General features: G+C 43.5%; 1 protein-coding gene across 5 annotated transcripts in view; it reads right to left on the bottom strand.

The window, feature by feature from the left end:
• DDAH1 (dimethylarginine dimethylaminohydrolase 1) overlaps positions 1-22,610 on the bottom strand; it is a 123,573-nt gene that overhangs the window by 46,737 nt on the left and 54,226 nt on the right. Inside the window, exon 1 of one of the 5 annotated variants that reach the window (XM_053391875.1) lies at positions 22,069-22,153. The exons of 3 other annotated variants lie outside the window; for them this stretch is intronic. In XM_053391875.1, the coding sequence (XP_053247850.1) occupies positions 22,069-22,101 (33 nt within the window). In that variant the 5' untranslated portion in view covers positions 22,102-22,153. Of the gene's footprint in view, positions 1-14,685; positions 15,135-22,068; positions 22,154-22,610 lie in introns of those variants that run through there. One more of the 5 variants, XM_053391874.1, reaches the window with a different exon arrangement.

Here is a 22,610-nt window from a genome sequence, read left to right as displayed (position 1 = left end):
TCAGATGGCTTGAGGGTCGGATAACTTCATAGCCTCCAACATTTATCTGATGAAAATAGGGACATCCTAAGGAAAAGCAGGACATTCTGGGATAAAATCAGAAACCAGGACAGCTTCTGTAAATCAGGGACTGTCACTGGAAAGCAGGGACATTTGGAGGGTCTGAGACACAAGTAGCATTTCAATCCCCATTGTTGTCCAACATTTAACATACAACACATCACATCCAGATTAAAATGTCCTACAAACAGGAGAGGAAGGAACAAGTGAAGTGGCTGCAGGATAAACAGTAGACGTTTTAATAAAACAAAGCCAGATGGCTCAGAACAAGCAAGCTGTGCCACATGCTATAAGGGAAAGCAAAAACCTAGAGGCCATTTCCTTAAAAATGCAAAAAAGATGTCCAGCGACCCACTGCTTTTTACATCTTCAGAGATGCTGCATTCAGCTACATTCCTTGCTCTCTAATAACTAGCAACAGGCAAGCCTCAGAGCTGGCTGACAATCTCAGGAGACAGGATCTTGCAAGAATTTCCTGCTTCTGGTTAGGCCAGACAACAGCAGACACTCTTGTGGTATTTTGGCACTTTCGTTCTGCTCCTTATTTGTCCAGGCCAAAACTCAGTTTCAGTGGAAAATTAAATAGCTTAATTTTTAGGATATTAGAATTTGCTTTCTTCTGCTCTTTTAGCCTTACTGGTTTACAATGTTATTAAAGGCTACTGTGTTATTAAATTTATGATTTCTGTTTATCATTAAAGACCAGGGAGATGTGTCACTCGGAGTGCAAAAACACGGCAAATGTTACATAACTGTTATCCTGAATGAAGATACACCATGAGCTCTCAAAGCAAGATTTCTTAGACTTCAGTTAAAGTTAGTTATTTAAAGTTATTTAAAGTTATTATTTATTTATTATTTAAATTTATTATTTAAAGTTATTTAAATTTAAATTTATTTATTTAAAGTTAGCTATTGGAACAAGTTAGTCATGACTATCTTAGGTTCCATTGCTTTCAGTGGGACTTCAGTCATAACTAACTTTTGCTGAATTGGGATCTAATGTATCTGAATCATACATTAGCAACTCCAACTACAGATGCCCTGGTCCGTATGAGTTTTTACAAACAGGCGTGAGATGCACTCTGTATAAGATCTTTGCCAGCAAGTAAAAGCGTTTTCTGCATATATATGCATTTGGCAAGGAAGCCAAATCATCAAAGATGGTTTTTTGTGCTGAAAACCCTTCAAAATGAATCACAGCCAGCACACATTCAGCATTCTTTATGTAATGGGAGCATCAGCAATGCAGATAACTTCCCTCCTATCTTCTGCTGTGGACATGATGTGATTCTGGGTCCTTTTGTGACCTCAATGTTTTGAGGACATGTGCATGCATGAAAGGGTGTGAGTGAGCATTTCTGTCTGGGATCAGGAAAAGAAATGCACATTGGGTGTTTTCTAAGTACTTAATTTGTTGACCATAGAATGCATATTGTGAACAGTTTCACTGATGGATCAACACCTGGTTAGGCGCTGCCACCTGCCCAAGTACCATAATTTCACTCTTCAAGAACTGGTGATGCTATACCAGCTATTTCTGGCAAGGGAAGGGAGAAAATCTGTATCAGAGGATGGGAACTGGAGGGAGCACACATCCTCAAGGATAGCAACTGCTCTGCAAAGCATCATTTGTAGGGAGTTATATGTAAGTGCCCACCAAAGGGAGTCGTCTGCCACACTGCCAGCCCCAGGCTTCACTCCCCTCTCTGGGATATCTTGAAGAGCAGGAGCCATCCTTACCTAAAGCTTTGCAATCTTTCCCATGCTGGTTTTTCTAAGTGAATTAATTGGCAACTGAAGTGAGAGGGATGTAGGCTTTGATTTCATGTGTTTCTGGTTCTGAAAGTTCTAGCAACTTGCCTACTAGGGTCTGGCCTGGTCCACAGTCCAAGACATTGGGCCCTGAAAGCGTTCCTACAAGTTGGTGCCATTTGTCATGTCTTGCATACCCTCCCAAACCCCGCTGTGATCAAAATTGGGACGTTTGTTATTTGGTCCTCAGCCAACTGATTCATGAGAGGCAAAAAATTGCAGCTTTTGGTTGGGTGCTCTGGCGCGAGCCACCTGACTCATACCAGAATGCCCAAACACCCAAACAGAGGGACATTCCAGAATCCAATCAGAAGCCAGGATGGCTTCTGCAATTCTGGAATGTCCCACTCAAATCGGGACTGTTAAGAGGTATGGGCTTGGGGCCGCCAGGGTCACATCACTAGAGCTTGCACAATTACAGAGGGAAGAGTATTCTATGCACGCATTGTGTAAATGTAGTTTATTTATTCTTTTCCTATACATGAGGAAAGAGCTAAGAGGTCCCTCTTCCTTTCCCCCGCCCCCATTCTACCCTTCTGCTTCAAACTGCAACTTCAGCGACCTGGTGTTCTGTAGTCTGGAACATTTGGATGTGATTTTCCAGCACAAAGTCCCAAAGCATTGCTTGTTTTATAATGCAGTAGTGATCATTAACAAAACGAACTTTGAATCTTGAATTAGGGTTGCCTTATTTCAAAATGTGAAAATCCGGACACAAAAGTTTTTGAGCTAAAGATCTGCCCTTCGCCTAAATCTACACTTCCGGCATGGGATTTTCCTGGACATTCAGCAATTTCCGCCCGGACACAGTTTCTGACAGCCAAATTCCGGCTGTGTCCAGGAAATTCCAGATGTATGGCAACCCTACCTGAATACAACAGATTTGCAGATAGCAATGAGAATTAGGTGCAAACATTATAACAGACTCCTTTAAACATATTTCATACATCACTCTGGAAGGCATAATAATGTTTTATTTAAAATCATATCCCCGTTCTTAGTTTTTCCATTTCAGGTCTCAGGCAAAATGAGTAAGGATATGTTTGTTTTGTTTCCTCCCCCGCCCCCCAATCAGGGTCTTCTGTTGCCCCCTCCACAAGCTTTCACTTATCTAGCTCCCTTTTTTTGTAGAGATTGGTTATGCAAAGCTTTGCCACAGTCAAATGTCCCATAGCTTTTGTTAGATCAATGTTTTATGAAGAAACCCTTGGACATCTAATAAAATATTTAACATTATACCAGAAAGCATAATTAACATGGTTACTTGTACAAATTATTTTCTTTCCTCCACAAACATGACAGAAACTCATTACTTAATTACCTTTTTAAAAAGCTTCTGGCTCAGGCAGCTCCATTTTTGCTGAATTTTCCCTTTCTCCTGAATGCTAGTCTTTCACTTCATACCAGAGATTCAACCACAAAATAGGCCTGATATCTGATGACATATTTTCTTAAGCAGATAACCTTGAGTGCCCCAAGGTTAGTAACCTTGATTGCGCTATTCATATAGTACATTGTCAAAACGCCTTGCCAAATGTTCATATTTCATGGGTGAATAAATACAGGCTAACTTAGAAGGGTGAAATGGCTAATGGACTGTATCATGTTAACCGTATTCTTGCTACTTTTTCTTTTTCTTTACAAGGTGCTCAAAATGCAATTTTTAACACAATAAACAGTTACTTCTCAGTCACATTTTTAAAAGGTGCACAGCCCACTCAGTACAAAATTCAGGATGTCATCAATCACATACTACCTTTAAAAAATAAAATAAAACCTCTTGCCTAAAATCTTTGTTACAAAACCAAACTAGATAAGGTATATGTCGTCATGTTAAGTCTGCAATCTTCAAATCAAATTAATGGTATACTCAATCAACTATTGATTTAATCATAGATTAACCTCCTACACAGTAATTACAGGAGCTGAGAACAAGTGGACTTGTAGCATCAAACTTTGCAAGCTACATGGCCAGTTGTACTACCTTCATTGCACCAAACTGGATGAGAAGAAACTCAAAGACAACACATTTTCTGAGAATGAACTGCATTGAATTCAGCAGGACTTACTCCTGGGTAGACTTGGTTAGGATTATATATATAGGCAGCATAGCTCTATCAGTCTAGAATGGCATTGGACCAGTGCACTTAGGTCCAAATTACATCGCAGAAGGCCTGGATATGGGTTTCAGTTGATACGTTTACTGAAAGCTGGATGTTATTTATTATGCACTGGAAGAGTAAATGTTAGAATAAGGTGAAATCCGATGTTCTCTTTTCCATGCTATAGCTACTCTTTCCTGCACATTTTGCTTCTGTATTATTATTATTATTGAACAACAATGGATAGAATTCATTGTACTGTAGCACTATGACAATCACTCCATCAATGCAAGAAATTCAGCTTGCCAGATGGAACAATGTCTCTTCTTCTCCTTCCTGCTGTAGTGGGGGTTCCCCCACCCTGAGCCAATTTTTGGGGGACGCATGGGGAGGATAGGGTGGAAACCTTGTTGCTCTGGTGACTAGTCCTTGTGCAAGTTTCCACCAGTGGGGCTTGTTAGTTTAATGGGTTCAACATACAAAGCCACACACCTATTTTGTTTCCAATTTCAACAGCTCTGCTCACAAAGACCAACGAACAAAAAAACTTTATGTAGAAAATCTCAGTTTCACCATGTATGATGGCCTGAGAATGCTCACAGTTCGTTAAAGTAATTATAATTACGTTGGCCTTCTCTGAGAGAAGAGCAGAAGAAACATTGCTTCAAAATCAGGTTGCATATCAATGAGCTGTTCTTCATTTTCCCTTTTTGTATCCAGGGATTCATAGCACGTTATTAAAAAAACCAACCCCACGTACCTTGTCAAATGTGATGAGTGTGTGTATGTAGAATTAGGTGTGCAAAAAAATATCAGCTGGGCTTTGTGGAGACAGGTACCTAATTCTACACACACACACACACACACACACACACACACACACACACTGCATCCAAAAGGATGCACCATAGGTATACATATGCAAGTACAAAAATAAAGGGAACCAACCAAATAAATATTAGATGGAAGACACATAGATATGCAAGCACATCACTGTTTCCACTGTTCTAAACAAAAAACAAAAAACCCATCATCCCACTCCAGCTATTTAGCACTTTTCCTTCTACGCTTTATCTCCAAGCTCCTGGCATGTGCTACTTAACAACCGGTGTCCAAACTCTCTTTCCTGCAGCTGTCCTTTGACACACAACCCTTCAAAATAGCTTTTCACCCCTGCACCCCACAAAAAACTGCCCTCATGGAAATTACAGAGGATCTGTTCATCTGTTCACCATAAGCCATAAGCCCCTGGTAGTGGGGACCTATGATACTTGTTCTTTCTAAAGAGAGAATATAGATGATGCTATGTAAATGCAAACAAGTGAATTAGACACTCAGTCCTCCCTTGCTATGAATGAACAACACTCAAACACAAACCTGCGCAAAACACACACAGGATCAATAACTCCCATAAGGACAAATAAGAGATACAAAGCCTGAAGGAAGTGTGAAGCAAGCCCAAAGACCAATAAGGGAGACAGAGTTCAGTTAACACATGGATAGGCAAACTAAGGCCTCGGGGCTGGATCCGGCCCAATCACCTTCTAAATCCGGCCCGCAGATGGTCCGGGAATCTGAGTGCTTTTACATGAGCAGAATGTGTCCTTTTATTTAAAATGCATCTCTGGGTTATTTGTGGGGCATAGGAATTGGTTCATTTTTTTCCAAAATATAGTCTGGCCCACCACAAAGTCTGAGGGACAGTGGACTAGCTCCCCTGCTGAAAAAGTCTGCTGACTCTGATGTTAATAATTAGTTAGCCAGAGCCAACAGCCACATAGCACAAAGGCATTGTTCTAGCATTCGGTTGCTAGAGAGGAAGGCTTTTAAGCCTGAGGAGTGGCGGAGCTTCATGCTCTGGCACCGGGGGGGGGGCGGAGAGCAGGTGGGGGCAGGGCTGGCGTGCATCCTGGGGGCGGGGCATGCCGCCCACAGGGGTGTGGCACATTACCTGCGGGGGCGGGGCACCCAGCACGGGCGGGAGGGAAGCCGCGATGGCACCCTGTCGTGATCATGCTGCTGGGGGCAGGGCGCTCCCCCCACACTCTTCTTCATCCGCCAGTGAGCCTGAGCCTCTCCAGCCCCACACAGAACATAGCTGTAAGGCCATCAATGTTACCTCAGGAATTGGTCTACTTGTCAGGGATAACTTACGTACAGGTATCCTTTTCTCCATGCAGAGGACTTCTGCATCTTGTAGGTTGAGGGGAGAGTGAGACTCTGTTACACTCCTGATTATATCATAGGGAGTGTGACAGGGTCTGAATTGGATTTGGAATGAACTGAGCTATTTTCCAAGGTTCCCTCTGCCCTGCAGGTTTTTCTAGGCTGGTATGCTTTTTAAATGGTTTTAGAAGCCTGCCTCCTAGCTGAGACAGGGAAAAGAGCAAAAGCAAATGCAACAGAGGGGAAAATGGAGACACACACATTCCACCAAGTGTACATACTGGTATACTTAAGCTTGGACATAAATACTGCAAAGTGATAATAGAAAATTTCAGCCTGAGTTTGCATCTCTTGGGTTTGATCTACTGTAAAGTGCTAATTCCCCATGGAACTACTGATGGACCACAGCCAATTGTGCAGCAGAGAGTCTATTTTAAATGATCTGCCAGTGACTGGAGTTACTGCTGCTACTAATGTGCAATGTAAAGAAGTTAATTATTCTAATTAATGATAGGGAAGTTAGCATATGGCCAACACTTTCATTAGTTTTTTTTTCTTATTAACAACCTTATTCTTATTCATTTCTTGGCACAGAGCTTTCAGGACCTATGATAAACTTCACAAACTGCATCACACGTATCACAGTTCTGAGTAGTACTACTTAATCCATTTAAAGCTGTCCTCAGAATGAATGCTTCCTAGGACAACATCAAAGGAAAGGCTGCAGAGCCTGAGTGAGGTGCTTGGGTTCACTTCTTCTTCTCTTTTCCTTCATGGGACCCTACTAGCACTCAAAAAAACCCTAAATGTTGAAGGCACACGCAATTTAAGCTTGCAGCTCACCTAAGAATCTCCATCTTCAGTAAAGGCTAATAGAACAGAAACAGAGCACCCTGGTCCCACCAGGTGAGTTCAAATCTGGAACCAGTTTATCTGGACCTGCAGCCTCAAAAGGATTGAAGTTAGGTGGGACCTGATGAGATCTGCCTTTCAAATTACATAAACGATCATGTAAAACTTATAATCTGAATTATATTGAACTGCTTTTTTTAGAACATGTTATAATACAAATTATGTTAACACCATCCACTTGAAGTCAACTCTACTGTTTTCCCCCTCTGTGCACCCCTCTTCTTCACAAAACCAGGTAAGAAGTCCAACACATTATGGGGGAAAGGAGGAAAAAAACCCCATGTTTTTAGCAGTCACCCAATGTTTCAAATAACATATCCAGTTATACAATACAAATAATGTATGTATATAGCAGGATAATGAAATTGTCATCTACCAATTCGGGTCTCTCACCCAGAATCGCTTAATACATTGTTTGTGTCACACTTAAATAAGGTTTGCTATATTTCAAAAAGTAAAAGCCAGGACACCCCGAAAGTTGTTGCGCATTTTTAAGGAGCTTTTCTTTAGACAAACCCCAAAGCTTCTCTCTCTCTCTTTCTTTTTACAAAAATGCCCCCCCCCACGATTTTTCGATTGACTTTCCTAAGATTCAGGACAAAGCACCACCTTTTGGAAATCCCGCCCCCTGCCTCAAACGTCAAGTCCGCCTTTGAAATCCCAGTGTTGTAACCACAGGCAGACTAACTTGAGAGTAAGCACCACTGAACTCAATAGGCCTTGCTTCTGAGTAGGATCAGGCTGTAAAAGTGGTAACAGCATGGGGGCTGGGCTTCAACGCTTTGGAGTGCTTAGCTTTTCCATAGGTTATTGGACATTTTGGAATTGGGCTGCTGTTCAAATTAACAGAGAACCAAAGGTGTAACAGTGCATATATGATGGAAATAGCATATCCTGTTTCCTTTTTTAGTGAGACTCCTTGATATTGAACTGATATTGCATCTGTATATACGGTACATATACAGAGCTGCCAACCAATCACAGAATTTTAAGCTGATAAATCATCTTCCTTGAAACAGATTAAATCAACCGATTTCATTTAAAATAAAATCTGCAGATTTCAGAACTCAAAAACATGGACAATTTTTTACAGGAATTGCTGTAAAATTGCTGCCTTTGATCAACATGACAACCTAAGCCACAGGACTCATCAGGGTTTGGCTCCAGTCAAAGCTGGACTATTTGTTGTCTAACCCAAGAACCATCAATTAATTCATTTACTTTAAATATTTATACCTGCCTTTCGACCAAATAATCTCCAAGTGGCTTAAACAATGCCAAAACTCCTCTGTGGACTGGACTCTTTTTCTTTTACATCACCCCTCACCATCACTATAGTTGTTGCTCTCTCCAGTTGCAACGGTTGAAAACAAGACCTTCAGTCTCACTACTATAGCAGAATTGTCATGAATTGTGGGTAAAAAACCCCTTGGTATAAATTCAGACAAACAGATTTCCCTTTCTCCAATGGACACAGACTATTTATATTGTCCAGACAACCTGTTTCCACTAGAATCGTTCAGCTTGGTGATTGCAACCTGTGTCCCACTGTGGGCAAAATGTTTGTTTGAGAATGCCCTAAGGAAAGCAGGTGGGTGCTTCTGTCGCAAGCACAAAGTGAATTTCAGCACACCCTCCACTCAACCTTCTTTGCAGAGCAAGTTTCTATTGTCAACTGTTTCACAGATGAGAAAGTAAGTAGAATGGAGACAGCAACATTCCCAAATAACTCTGACCCAAGAAAATGCTTAAAAGGGATTTTGAAGCCTTTGATTTCTAGGTCCAAGTCCATCACTTGGTCCGATGAATACGCTTTAGCACTTAGCCAGCAGTTTACTTTCCATTAATTTATTACCTAAAAGTTAGCCTTTAAAAGAAAGCAGCAACTTCACTAACTGAACTTGTTATACATTGAACTTTATGCATGTTACTATTTGCGTGTTGCTTTTCAATTTGTTACCAACATCTCCCTTCTCCACTGGACACCCATAAGCAGTGGGAAGTTTCAGGAGATATATGAGGGAACTGAGAGAGATCTATCGCCAAGCAGGTTTGGCAAAAGCCAAATGCCAGATAAGATTTAAAGTTTTAAATCAGTCGTTTCCGAACATAAGGCTCCCACTGCAACAATAAATCTCTTGCAACTGTTTATTAAATACCAGTCTGATAATGATAATAATAAAAAGTCTCATTTCCCCACTGTGCAGGAACTTGGTGGGATGCAGAACGGATTGAAATACCCTTGAATATCCTAGTTGCGCTAATCTAATCAAACATAAATCTAATACTCTTAATTTACATTTTAAGCATGAAAAATAATGAATCTCGTACTACAATATATGCATGTTCTGCTATCTTACAAAGAAACTAGGTTAATATATTACAGCAATTTAATTACAGGAAGGTTATTCTTAATGCTCTGGAAAACTCATTGCTCCTCCCTCCTTTGCACTCGCTTCCCTCTGGTTTGTGGCAACAATAGGCGAGAAGAGGGAGCCACAATTTTTTTGTTGTTGCTTCTCTTTGCTGCTCAGTTATAAGCACCACTGTCCAACTTATTCCCTAGTGTTGCTTGAGTTGCTGTTGTTGTTACATTTATATCCTAGCTTTTCTCCAAAGAGCTCAAGGTGGCACATACATAATTCTCCCCACTTCCATTTTTCTCCTCACAACAACTCTGTGGTAGGTTAGGCTAAGAGAGAGAGAGAGAGACTGACTGACTGGCTAACGTCACCCAGTGAGCTTCACGGCTGAGTGGGGATTTGAACCCTGGTCTCCCAGGTCCTAGTCCAGCACTCTAACCACTACACCACACCGGTGAGTAGACGAGGGAGGTCAGTAACAGATACAGGAAATCTGCACCCTTTAACAGACCTTACATGCTCCAGAGAACTATATCCAAACCTACAATGGAATCCAGTGCTTCCTGAAAATTCACAGATCTGAGGAAAACTTTCTGACCTGTTATTGGATGCAGATTCATTACCCCCACACCTAAAAATGTTTACATTTAGTATGTTGATGAGTGAACATAGTAAAGGTAAAGGGACCCTTGACCATTAGGTCCAGTCGTGACCGACTCTGGGGTTGCAGCGCTCATCTCGCTTTATTGGCCGAGGGAGCCGGCGTACAGCTTCTGGGTCATGTGGCCAGCATGACTAAGCCGCTTCTGGCAAACCAGAGCAGCGCACGGAAATGCCATTTACCTTCCCGCCGGAGCAGTACCTATTTATCTACTTGCACTTTGATGTGCTTTCGAACTGCTAGGTTGGCAGGAGCAGGGACCGAGCAACGGGAGCTCATCCTGTCACAGGGATTCGAACCGCTGACCTTCTGATCGGCAAGTCCTAGGCTCTGTGGTTTAACCCACAGCACCACCCACATCCGATGAGTGAACATATCCCACCTTAAATGGAGTTAATCTATCCCTCACATTTCTGCATGAATCACATTTCTGGGGTACCAGCTGATTGGAAGACGGAAAACCCAAGATCAGTGACTCATGCAGAGGTGTAGCAGGCAGCCCCTCATGGCAATGAGAATTCTACCACTTTGTGCTTTAGTAGTGAATGAATGACCCAATATGATATGGCAAAATTACCTACTCCTAGTGGAGGCTGTTGGAATATAGGCAAGCACAGAACAGAAATGCAGCGGACAGCATTGTATGTGTTGGAGGCTGTTGTGGTGGTGGTGGTGTATTTTGGGTTCAGAGGAGCATTTAATTATATAATTAATGTATTTCTCACTGCAACTACTTCCTTTTATTTATTTATTCCAAGCAGTCTCCTGAAAGATATTGCTATGCACCAGGACACAGTTTGGAAATTACTGATATAACCACATCCTACTAAAATCACAGACACATTCATGCAAATATGTGCTGAAGATTTCCATAGTACCTAAGCGCATTTAACTTCATACATGCAATACATTTATTTCCCAATATACAGTAATCAGTACTCCATGGTAGATTTTTGTTGTATTTAGCAGCCTGGTTCCACACACACACCCCTTTAGCTGCTAATCCACTTCAGCCATTTCCCAAATCAGACTCTGCTGACTGCTTTTATTTCATTTTCTGGCTCACTGATCTTATCCCTGCCTGTCTGAATGGATTGCAGAGGTGGTTCTTGACATGACTGTCTTCCGTCCTGGAAACCAATTACAACTCATGGGCTATATGAGAAAATTTAACAGGGCAGAATATAATGTACTTGGATTTCATGTTAATAAAACATTGCTGAAAACAAAAGCAAACTTTAGGTCGCGTATTATCATCATCATTTAAAACTTAGAACTCAGGTTCTGCCCAAACTGTCTACTTCAGTGGCTCTGAAACTGAGGTCTAAAAATCACACATCTCCACAAGATTATGGAAGAAGAAATGGAAATATGTATTTGTATATACAAACAAATCAACAAAGCTTATATAGAGGGGGGCGCAGTTTGTAAATATATATATCTCAATAGTTTGAGCATTCTTCCTATATAAAGTGCAAATATACATTTGAAGATTACACATTGGAAGAACACTGACTTTTTCTTTGTTTGTGGCTAAGGTAGAGGAAAGAGACTGGGAGAGAAAAAAATATTGCCAGCCCCCACACTTGGGCTCCCAATAGTCTCTCATCTGTCTGCAAAGTTCTACAGCTGCAGCAGAACCAGCTGGAAGCATGGTGGTGGCTGAGAGAGCTCTGGGCAGCCAAGCACCATCTGCCCATAGATCTAAAAAAGCAAGATTGCTGCAGTGCAGTGAACGGCACCGCAGGAAAACACCAAAGAGGTCCGTCCCTTTTGGGTTTCCACTTCAGAGTCCTCACACCTGCTTATTTATTCAGTGTTCCCGAGGCATTGTTAAAAGAGATTTGTCTTTGTGTTTGTCTGGGTGATAGGGATGCTCTCTGCGAAGTGGTGAGCATCAAGAGTGTTGGTGGCTGCATCTGCCTCCCTACTGGGTGAGCATCTGCCTGTGGGAAGGGATTGGGCTCTCCAGGTTAAGAAGGTGGCAAAGAGTGTTTGTATTGCTCCAGGTGAGAGATGGGGTTGAAATGAATAAGTTATTGGTTTGCTTTTTTCTGCTGTTATTGAGCTGTTCTTATTGAGTGGACCTAATTCTTTGCACAGGACTCTTGGTGGGTTGAACATTGGAAGGGTTTTTTTATTCCTCCCCTCTCCCACGCTGGAGGGTCAGGAGAACCCCCAGAAGAGTATGCAGGAAGGAGCGGAAGGATCATTCTAACAGCAGCAGAAATGCCAAAACAACAAGAAGTGTGTGCTGCTGAAATCCTCCCAGTACAGTGGTACCTTGGGTTACAAACACTTCAGGTTACAGACTCTGCTAACCCAGAAGTAGTACCTCGGGTTAAGAACTTTACTTCAGGATGAGAACAGAAATCGCATGCCGGTGGCGCGGCAGCAGTGGGAGGCCCCATTAGCTAAAGTGGTACCTCAGGTTAAGAACAGTTTCAGGTTAAGAACGGACCTCCAGAACAAATTAAGTTCTTAACCAGAGGTACCGCTGTATTATTTTGTATTACCATTCAAATTTTCTAGACAATACATGCTGCAATTAAGTTTCATAAATAATTTACTTTTGTGATTATTTATTCATGCATATAGTTTTATTTGTTGTTGCTTAATTATGTTATTTAAAATGTGGGATTAATTATTATTATTAGTGGTAGCTGCAGGATGGTTTAGATTTGAATGTGGACTATATACCGGGGCATTTTACACCAATACTTTTTTGTTGGGATATGTTGAAATAGCAAACTGTATGTAAAGTAGAGAGCAACTGAAACTATTGCTGAGCTGGTAGAGAGAAGGTTGGATTAGGTGGAGATATACCCTTGCTCAGCCTTCCTTAATGAACTGGCCTTCTGCCAGGTCACGACTGTGAAGGTGAGTGGAAGAGTTGTCAGTGGGCAAAAGACCCCAAAACGAGACATTTCAAAGGTGGGGAGAGATGGGACTGAGCTGGCCCAGGATCCACTGGATTCCCAAGCCAGTCTCACCACAATTGGGCAATGCCGTCAGGTCCACATCAGGCTTGGTCATCTTGCCCCTGACCTTCTGCTGCTGGTTGTGTGAGCTGTAGAGCTGCAGATGCAGCAATAGCTCTGCCGCTTTGCAAAGCCCTGGCAGCACGATGTGCATGTGCGAGTTTGGATTGTGCCCTAAATAAAAACGGATGGAACTTATGCATGGAATGTTGAATGTTTACATGTGGAATTCACCACTTTGTCCAGGATAAATTCAATTTCTATCAGAGTCTTTTTGCAACAGAAAGAAATGTCTGAGACTTTGTGATCTCTCACCTGAAAGAGAGCAGAGCATGGCAGCCCTGCACTCACCTGAGAGCAAGACCCACTGAACACAATGGGACTCTCTCCAAAGTAATCATGCGCTGACTTGTGCTGTAAGATGCCATTTAAATTACCAGTTAAACCTGTTGGGAAAACTGCACCAAGCTACAGATTTTTAGGAAGAAACACCAAAAGGAAATATATACTGGTGTGGAAGACTAAGCAACTGTTCACCTAATGAAGTGAATGGGGATATTTTGCTCCCCACAAAGATGCCTATACATCAATGTGAAAGATGTCATCTACGTTCTGCTGTTCTTCCAAAGGCACATGCACCTGTGCTTTAAATAACCTACTCGGAATACAAAGATATCTCTTCAAGCAATATTCATGGACAACTTTTCCACAGTGCATGGAAGTGTACCTTTTATTCCTTGCATCTGTGAAGTTTCCTGTGGTTGCTGTTTCTAATTATTCCTGGCAAACGTGATGAGCATCACTCTTGATCTGGCTTCATTAAAAAGAAACCTGCTGTGGTTTCATTTGGAGCCATTACTACTTCCGAAAAGAACCTGCCCATGTATAAAAGAAAAAAAAGCTGTCCCTTCTAAAATTGCGGGCAGGGTAGAAGACACAAAGAAAGGAACGAGATTATCTTTTCAGTCCAGCCAATTATTTCTAAAGCAAGCACCCTGCCAGAACGCATCTGTGTGCCCCACGACTGAAAACTGATTCATGCCTCCCCCCAAAAAAAAACCTCATTCAGATCTACTTTTTCTCCCAATCTGCAATATTGTGCTGGCTTGGTGAAAGACGGGCGAGGATGGGAAGATGGGAAGGCTTCAGAGTTCACGAGGAACGAGAGAGGAGACTGCCTTGGTGCTGAGCATCTTCTTCCTCCAGCATCTCTCCCTCCTCCCAGCACAGCCGGCCACGCCTTACAGTACCGCACTCCCCACACCCAGCGCGCGCGGAGGCGGCGGCGGCAGCAGCCTGCTGCGCCCAGGAGCCCCTCGCTCCTCTCAGGGAGCGCTTCCCACCCCGACCTTCCCCTTCAGGTCCGGCTGAGAGGAAAGCGTAGCCTGCCAACGCTCTGCCGGCCCATCCCAAGATGCTGCCGCCCCCACCAAGGCGCTTCTTCTCCCGCCCAACCGGCTTTCCCGCTCTCCACACTCCTTTGGCCACGGTGGGAAGTTGCAGCGGCCCCCGCCCTAGAGGTGGCGGTGGCGTGGGGGAGTCACACTCACGCATACACGGAGAGGCGCCCCCTCCCGCTCCCTCCCTCCTCAGTCGCCCCCTCACAGCGCGCCCCGCCCCGGTACCTCTTTCCTCCTGCTGGGCGCGCCCGGGCGCGTGAGGAGAGCCGTCTCCTCGCACACGACGGCCACGTCCTCGACGAAGACGCAGTCGGGCAGGCTCTCGTCGGCGGGCAGCTCGAGCACCTGCAGCCCCAGCTTGCTCTTCAGCACCCCGACGTAGAGCTGGTGCTCGCGCTCGGCGCGCGCCAAGTCCACCTCCTTGCCCTTCTCGCGCCTCAGCGCCTGCTGGCACAGGGACTCGGGCAGAGCCCGCACCAAGGCGTGCGTGCAGCGCCCGAAGGCGGAGGCGCCGCCGCCGCCGCCGCTGCCCAGCCCTGCCATGTTGGGGAGAGAGAGGAAGAGGAGGAAGAAGAGGGCAGCCGCGGCAAGAGCAGGAGGCACCACCACAGCCCGCCTTCTCGTCTGGCTCCGGCGCTGCCAAGCTTCCCCCACCTCTCCTCCGCTTTCCCTCCCACCACCAGCTGAAGCGCCCTCCCCACCGCCTCAGAATAGGAGGAGGTGGGCGAGCGCCAGGAGCCGAAACCGCTTCGGATTGGCCACGCTAGCCTCATCGCAGTCCTGCATCCCGGGGACCGTCCATTGGCTGGGCGCTTTGGTCGGGGCATCCGATTGGCTCGAGGCGGCAGAAATTACCTGTGCGCTGATTTACAACCTTGGGGAAACCTTGGCCTTGGACATACCCACCAACCGCCTCTGTCCAAGGGATCCGTTCTTAACACCAGCAACAGCAATAAGAGTGTGAGCACGGAATAAGCTTCTACCTGATAACGGGGTACAGAATGCAGAAAACGTTAGGTATGTTTTCCCCACCTAGTTTTCACATAGGTTCTCCAGCAGAAGACAGCTTAGGCTGGAACCAGACTTAGTAGTGTTCTGCTTCTTTTCTCGGAGGGCTGCAGGTGAGTTGAGAAGAAGGCAGTTTCTTGTGATGCCTGCACACACCTCACTTTTCCTCTAGGAAGGAGAGTCTGGTGATTAGGTTTCAAAAGCCCATCTCCCTGACAAGTGAGCTAAAATAAATTTGCTCTGCAAAGTGGGATGAAGTAACTTTCAAGACTTTCTAGGTGATCTTTCCCCTTTATAAAATTCTATGGCACATAATTCTAGCATCTGTCTCTCTAGTCCCTCAGTGTAAGAAAACTTTTTTTCACATAATGCAAAACAAAATACACCTATTTTCAACTGAGGGATGATGAAAAATATATAACCTACAGTATGAGTCCCCTAGCTCATAAAGGTCTTTCAGTGTATGCCTTTTTAAGGGATGTTGGTGGTGGTATTGCCTAGCTAGAAAAGAGGTGGAAGAAAGTTAATAAGTGTGTATATAATATAATATATAAAATATTGCAGAAGAGACCTTTTGCACTGTGACTAGAAGAAAATGATTTCAGTTGTGGGGGACAATTGGATCTCACAACTTCCTTGCACATTGACCTCAACGATCTGCAGTATCGCCTCCTGGATAAAGTGTTAGGCTTTGTTATATTAGCCACAATCCATATGTATCCTGCAGCTGTCTGATATGCTTTCCCTGAAACCAGTTTCCATCCAATTAGAAAATGGAAGCCCCAATTAAGCTGAGGTGTGTACAGTTCAGTCAGGCATTGCACATGTGCAGGAGAGTCAGGTAAGGGACATGAGTACAGCAATGTAAGAATGCAACCTGAAACACAGCGGGGGGTCAGGGTGGGATGAGCTCATCACATTTCAAGCTGCTAATGTGTACATAGTCTTAAATACGGACTGGAGAGACATGGATTGACCATTTACCCAAAGCCATGGACTCTGGACTCAGAGGATGGGTTTGACAAAGCCTGAACTTCATGTCCCCATGTGTAAACACATAATAATTATTTTGTTCCAAAGTGCCTGCATTAATTAGACACCGTAATAAGGAGTGACCTAATTCAGAGAGTTGGTGAGAGTAAGAACTGCAAGCGCTCTGCACAGCAAATAAGTTAAAACAAAGTGCATATTGTGACTTCCATTGGCTGTGAACAAGTAGATTTCATTCATTAATTCAACCATTCATTCATTCATTCATTCAGCAATCTATGAAATCTCCCCCTCCTGCAGATTTAAATTTGAAAACAAATGTTTAGAATTTTGTCAAGGAGCTGCCCGGGTACAAGAGTTTAAAGCTTGGATGTGAGATTTCAAGTTATACTTTACAGGCTACTTTCTAACTTTGGTTATCTAAGGAGATAGCCATGCTATCTGTGTAGCAGATGAACAGTCTGACTTAAAAGCAAAGGTGAGGAGCACCAATGCTTATATCAAAAGGCCAAACAAGACATCATGTTGGAAACATGCATTTTCCAATCCTATGATTCCTTCATAACCATATTGTGGGGACCGAGGGGGGCACTTGCAGAGATGAACCAGTAGGTGAGAGGAGGTGCTCAACCCTCCCCCCACAATGCCCTTTCAGTATTCAATTATTTTCCCCAAACTGAGCTTTTCAGAAATGGGGGGGGGGAGGGGGTAATTGCTTGAAAGAACAACTTATAGAAAATTCGCAGCTGAGTTTTCTATTGCAAGTGACCCCAAAGATAATGCACAGTTTCCTTTGGGCTGCAAAGGCAGCCTTGTTACTTAGAATCCCAGTTATGGTTTAAATATATGTGAGATCCATGACTAAGATTTCCCAAGTTTCTTTCAAAACATTGGTATCAGGAAAGAAGACCCCCCCCCAACTAAAATCAGGACTAGGTAGAGGGATAGTTTAACTCTTTCTACTGTATAATTTTTATGTTTGAAAACCACACACCCACAGCACTGGTAACCTGCTGTTTGCCCTACATGAACTTTGCATGAATTATGGTGCAACCTCAAACAATCACCTCTTTCTCCCAAAATTAGTGGGACAACATATTCCCACCACCATTTAATCCCAGATAGGCAGCATAGATGAAATAATAATTGCCTGTGTGAGCAGTCTTAAATATCCCCACATTTATGCTCATGAGGGCAGACAGAATGTGTGGACCAAGTAATCCTGGACAATCACAACAGAAGCTGGAAGCAACACAAGCACAACCGTGGGCATGGCCATTACCTACAAACAAATGTGGACAGTTAACATTGCTGTCTGAACCAGCTCCCAGATATTACAGATTGAAGCTGGAAGATCCTTCAGGAAGAACTGAAACTATCACCGCAACTAGAAACTGTCTGTCATTCTGTGGCACAGCTATTTCTAGGCGCACTTCCAGGCAGAAATAATTTGCAAGTGTCACATTACAGAATCAGCTTTACTATCACCTTCAAATGATATAGTGATCTGCATTCCAATTGTTTCCAGTTCAAATGAACTTGCAGGATCAAAGCTACCACCCTAGCACCAGCCTTCCTCTGAGGCGCACCCTGTTCACCTTCCTGTTCTAGCAATTCAGGTGATAAAAAGTTGTCACATGAAAAGATCCTTAGAAGATGCATGGGGTATGTCTATGTCACCCAATGCGGTTAAATTAACCTGGCATTTTGTCTGCCGCCGTTTTCTACATTCAGATGAATAGCAGTGTCAGCAAAACTGACAGCTAGGCAGAGAAGAAGGGGAGGGGGGAACGGCTGCCAATGGTGATTGTTTAGAAACCAGTTTTGACAGCAAATCCTGTGTATCCTATGTAACTAGAGAGAACAGGCAATGTTCAGAGGCACTGTGAATGCACAGAGTCTAGCATGATAAGATATACTTATATTCCAAATGTGGCTTGGCATGATGTTGTCATCTAAGGCTTTGTATGTATTTCCACAAATCTCTTCAAAGGCGCAATAACTCTTGGAAGTTTTGTTTTCAATCCCTTTCCCAAATATTTCCAAGGCTGAATTCGACATTTTTACCGCAGCAGGAAACTAACTTGACACTGTCAATAAGCTTTCTGCTATGACTGACTCTTTTTAAACAGACCTCACCTGACACATGAGGGGAAAGTAATATTTATTCCTCTTGAACGGTCCACCTTGGAAAATGTTGATTTATTTCCTGAAAATTGCTAATGACTAAATCCCAACTAAACGTGTTGCACAGCGAATCCCAACAAAACGTGTTGCACAGCAAAGAGTCAACCTTTTCTGCAGGCAAAGTAGAAAGGAAAAATCTAGTGGACGGCAAGATGTCAGCCAACTCTGAAACACTGCTTTGTTTGTGCTTGCTTGCCATGACAAATATGGATTTCTAATGGTTAGTATGAGCCTGTTCTGGTCACTTGGTAAGACATGGAGTCAGAACCAAGTTGCTCTTTATTTACTTAAAAATATGTATATCCTATAGCAGCACAAGGTGGCTTACAACTGCAATTAAAATCATAGCAACCATCAGTAATAAAAACAAATTTTCAAACAAGAAAAAAGTCCAAACGGCTGACAAATTCATCTCACAAATTCATTTATCAGGGATGCACTTTAATAAGCGTCCAAGAAGTCATTCCATAGCCCCATTGCCATCACCAAAAACCCTTGCTCCTTGCCAAGGTCAGCTTACCTTAAACAAGGGTGTAAATAATTTCCCCCCACATTTGTAACCACCCTTCCATTACCCTTGATTCATCCCCATCCTTTGTAAGCTTTAGAATGGGACTGATAAGGAATTAACACCTTCTGTGCCACCGGATTTTGGTGGAAAAAGAAGAAGAAGAGTTTGGATTTGATATCCCGCTTTATCACTACCTGAAGGAGTCTCAAAGTGGCTAACATTCTCCTTTCCCTTCCTCCCCCACAACAAACACTCTGTGAGGTGAGTGGGGCTGAGAGACTTCAGAGAAGTGTGACTAGCCCAAGGTCACCCAGCAGCTGCATGTGGGGGAGCGGAGACGCGAACCCGGTTCACCAGATTATGAGTCTACTGCTCTTAACCACTACACCACGCTGGAAGCAGACACCAGACCTGGAGTGAGCAATGGGCTGGACCTTACTATTGGGACTGTGACAATGAATAAAGTGGTACCTCTGGTTGCTAACGGGATCCGTTCCGGAGCCCCATTCGCAACCAGAAAGGAACGCAACCCGCATCTGTGCACACGCGGGTCGCAATTCGCTGCTTCTGCACATGTGCGTGACATCATTTTGTTCATCTGCGCATGCACGAGTGGCGAAACCTGGAAGTAACGCTTTCCGGTACTTTCGGGTCGCCGCAGGACGCAACCTGAAAAAACGTACAGTGGTACCTCGAGTTAGGTATGCTTCAGGTTACAGACTCCGCTAACCCAGAAATAGTACCTCGGGTTAAGAACTTTGCTTCAGGATGAGAACAGAAATCATGCTCTGGCTGCGCGGCAGCAGCGGGAGGCCGCATTAGCTAAAGTGGTGCTTCAGGTTAAGAACATTTTCAGGTTAAGAACGGACCTCCGGAACAAATTAAGTACTTAACCCGAGGTGCCACTGTATCATGAAGCAAACGTAACAAAGAGGTCTGACTGTACTAAACCTAGACTGAGCCCTTAGCAGATGTGTTTTCTGCGAGAGAGTTATGAGTTCTTGAGAAGCCATTACATTTTGACACAAATCTGAAATAAATAAAATGTTACTTGAAAAATGTAAACCATCCCAGTATATCCTCAATTTATGCTTGCTGCTTTCACAGGCAAGTGTGTGGGTGAGCAAGGGAAAGGCTCATTGGACAAATCAGTCAATTCACAACTAAGCTGATAAAAAAACACAAACTACCTCCCTTCAGTAATACACAACTTTTTGATTACATTTCGTTTCAGTGGGCCAATTTGGGAGAATCTTGAGTGAAAATAGTTTGTTTAACTGATGATTTCTCAGATAACTAGAATGAATAACAGTATGGTTTTTATTCTCCCAAATATTTGGTGTTCTTCAGCAGGGCCAGCAATACCATTCGGCAGAGTGAGATAACTGCTTCAGGTGGCTCGTCCTCCTGAACTCTCAACCATTCCCCTTGGGCCACATGGTTTCTCCTGGGCCCCCTAATCTGGCCCTCTACCTCAGGTACAGTGGTGTGGGGATTATTGGGTTGCCTTTTAAATTTTTTTATTATGTATTTAGTGTTTTTCATATTGTGATTTTATGTCGTGAACCCCTTGAGATCTATGCGTATAGGGTGGTATACAAATTTAATAAAGAATAATAAAAAATAAATATCCCATCACAAGTATTACAGTAAGATTCAGCTGCCAGTCCAGTCAGCTTCTGTATATAGCATGGGGAGGGAGCACCATTTTGTCTTTCACCTCAAGCAGCAAAAGCCCTATACACTTCAGCTGTGATATGAAATATATCACATATTAATATGTTAATGCTGCTGCTGAAACCTTTTTCCAGATCACTGTTACAGTACCGTGGTACCTCTGGTTAAGAACTTAATTTGTTCTGGAGGTCCGTTCTTAACCTGTTCTTAACCTGAAGCACCACTTTAGCTAATGGGGCCTCCCGCTGGTCCCGTGCCGCCGCACGATTTCTGTTCTCATCCTGAAGCAAAGTTCTTAACCCGAGGTACTATTTCTGGGTTAGCGGAGTCTGTAACCTGAAGAGTCTGTAACCTGAAGCTTATGTAACCCGAGGTACCACTATATAATTAGGAAACACAGTGGTTATTTTCTGTTTTGGCTCCATATTTCTTTGCTCAATTTGCAGCAACCTTCTAAAGCACAAAAGGGTAATTATTCTTTTCCTGATTAACTAGAATTAAGCTTAGTTTCTAATAATTGGACTGATTAAGCTGCTAAAGACAGCATCGCTATTTCAGTGAAATTAATAGTACTTATTTCACTGTTAATATGTTTTGGACGATGGCTGTTGGTTAAGTTAAATGAAAGTCAATTCTAAACATGTTTATGAGTAATGCAATTATTTCCCCAGGATAAAGTCCCCACCCCCCACCCCAGTTAGTTACTTCCTACAAGATTTTCCTACTAGGCTGCTTTACTCAAGACCTGTACTATATTTCAGTACCTGCCCCTGATAAATCCTTACACTGGCTATCTTCACACAAACAAATCAAATAATGAAGGTGGGGCGTTGTGTGTTTTGAGCCAGTTTCAAACCAAAAGGTGAGATGAGAAGAGGCAAGTGGATAGCAATGCAGGAAGAATTTGCATTTGGGGGGACCTGCAGGAAACTTTACTGTGCAAGAAGCTCTACTGGAATCCTTCTTTCCTCTGATCTCTGCCTGAAATCTCTCTTGCAGCAGAAAAAGGGAGTTAGATTTGTGTGGGCTGTGCCACACGATAAGACACATTTTTGAATGTTCCCTGCCAAACGACAACAAACAAACCAATAACCTAGCCTATCCAGGTGCACAGCTTTCAGCTCAGCCAACTGTTCGTTGTGCTGCTTTTCTGTTTTGCAGGTTTTAACATTTGAGGAGAGATTTCAAAAATAGAACAACCCAATTTCTGTAGTCTGAAGCAGGACATCACATACCTCGGGGCCCTGATACCTCCGTTTCCATTCCATTCTGCTCCAGTGCAAACTACTGCTCTTGCAGTGTTAAGGTGGCACCATGCACACTCCTCCTCCACTCCTTTCACAGCCTCTAAAAGCCTTCGGGGAATGCATGTGCTGCACAAGGGCTCCCCCCCCCCCAGAGCTTGTACATAATTTCCTGTGGCTCCTGCTGCTACCCTGGTGCAAGGGGAGAGAGATCAGCTCTCAGCGCTAAAGCATGTGGATGAGGTTTTTTCCTCTGTGCCACTGCTGGGAGCGCAGCATCAAAGCAAAAACAAAGAACCGAAACACTCAAGCAAATAAACAGAAGGCTCATCTGCCCCAGCTTACTGTTGCATGACAGGACAATTAATTCAGCTGCACGAGTGAACACATTTTCAGTTTTGTACAATGTGCAGTTTTACGCAGGAGAGACAATCAGCCATACTCAGTGGACTCTAGGTGTCTTCATTGCCTTTAAAGTTGTATCCAGTACAGTCTGTTTAACCACAGGCTTAAATGTTAAGGATCTACAGAAC

Source organism: Podarcis raffonei, chromosome 6, assembly GCF_027172205.1.
Source record: "Podarcis raffonei isolate rPodRaf1 chromosome 6, rPodRaf1.pri, whole genome shotgun sequence".
NCBI lineage: Eukaryota > Metazoa > Chordata > Lepidosauria > Squamata > Lacertidae > Podarcis > Podarcis raffonei.
The sequence above is the reverse complement of the archived record's forward strand: the minus strand, read 5'-3'. Positions and strand labels throughout refer to the sequence as shown.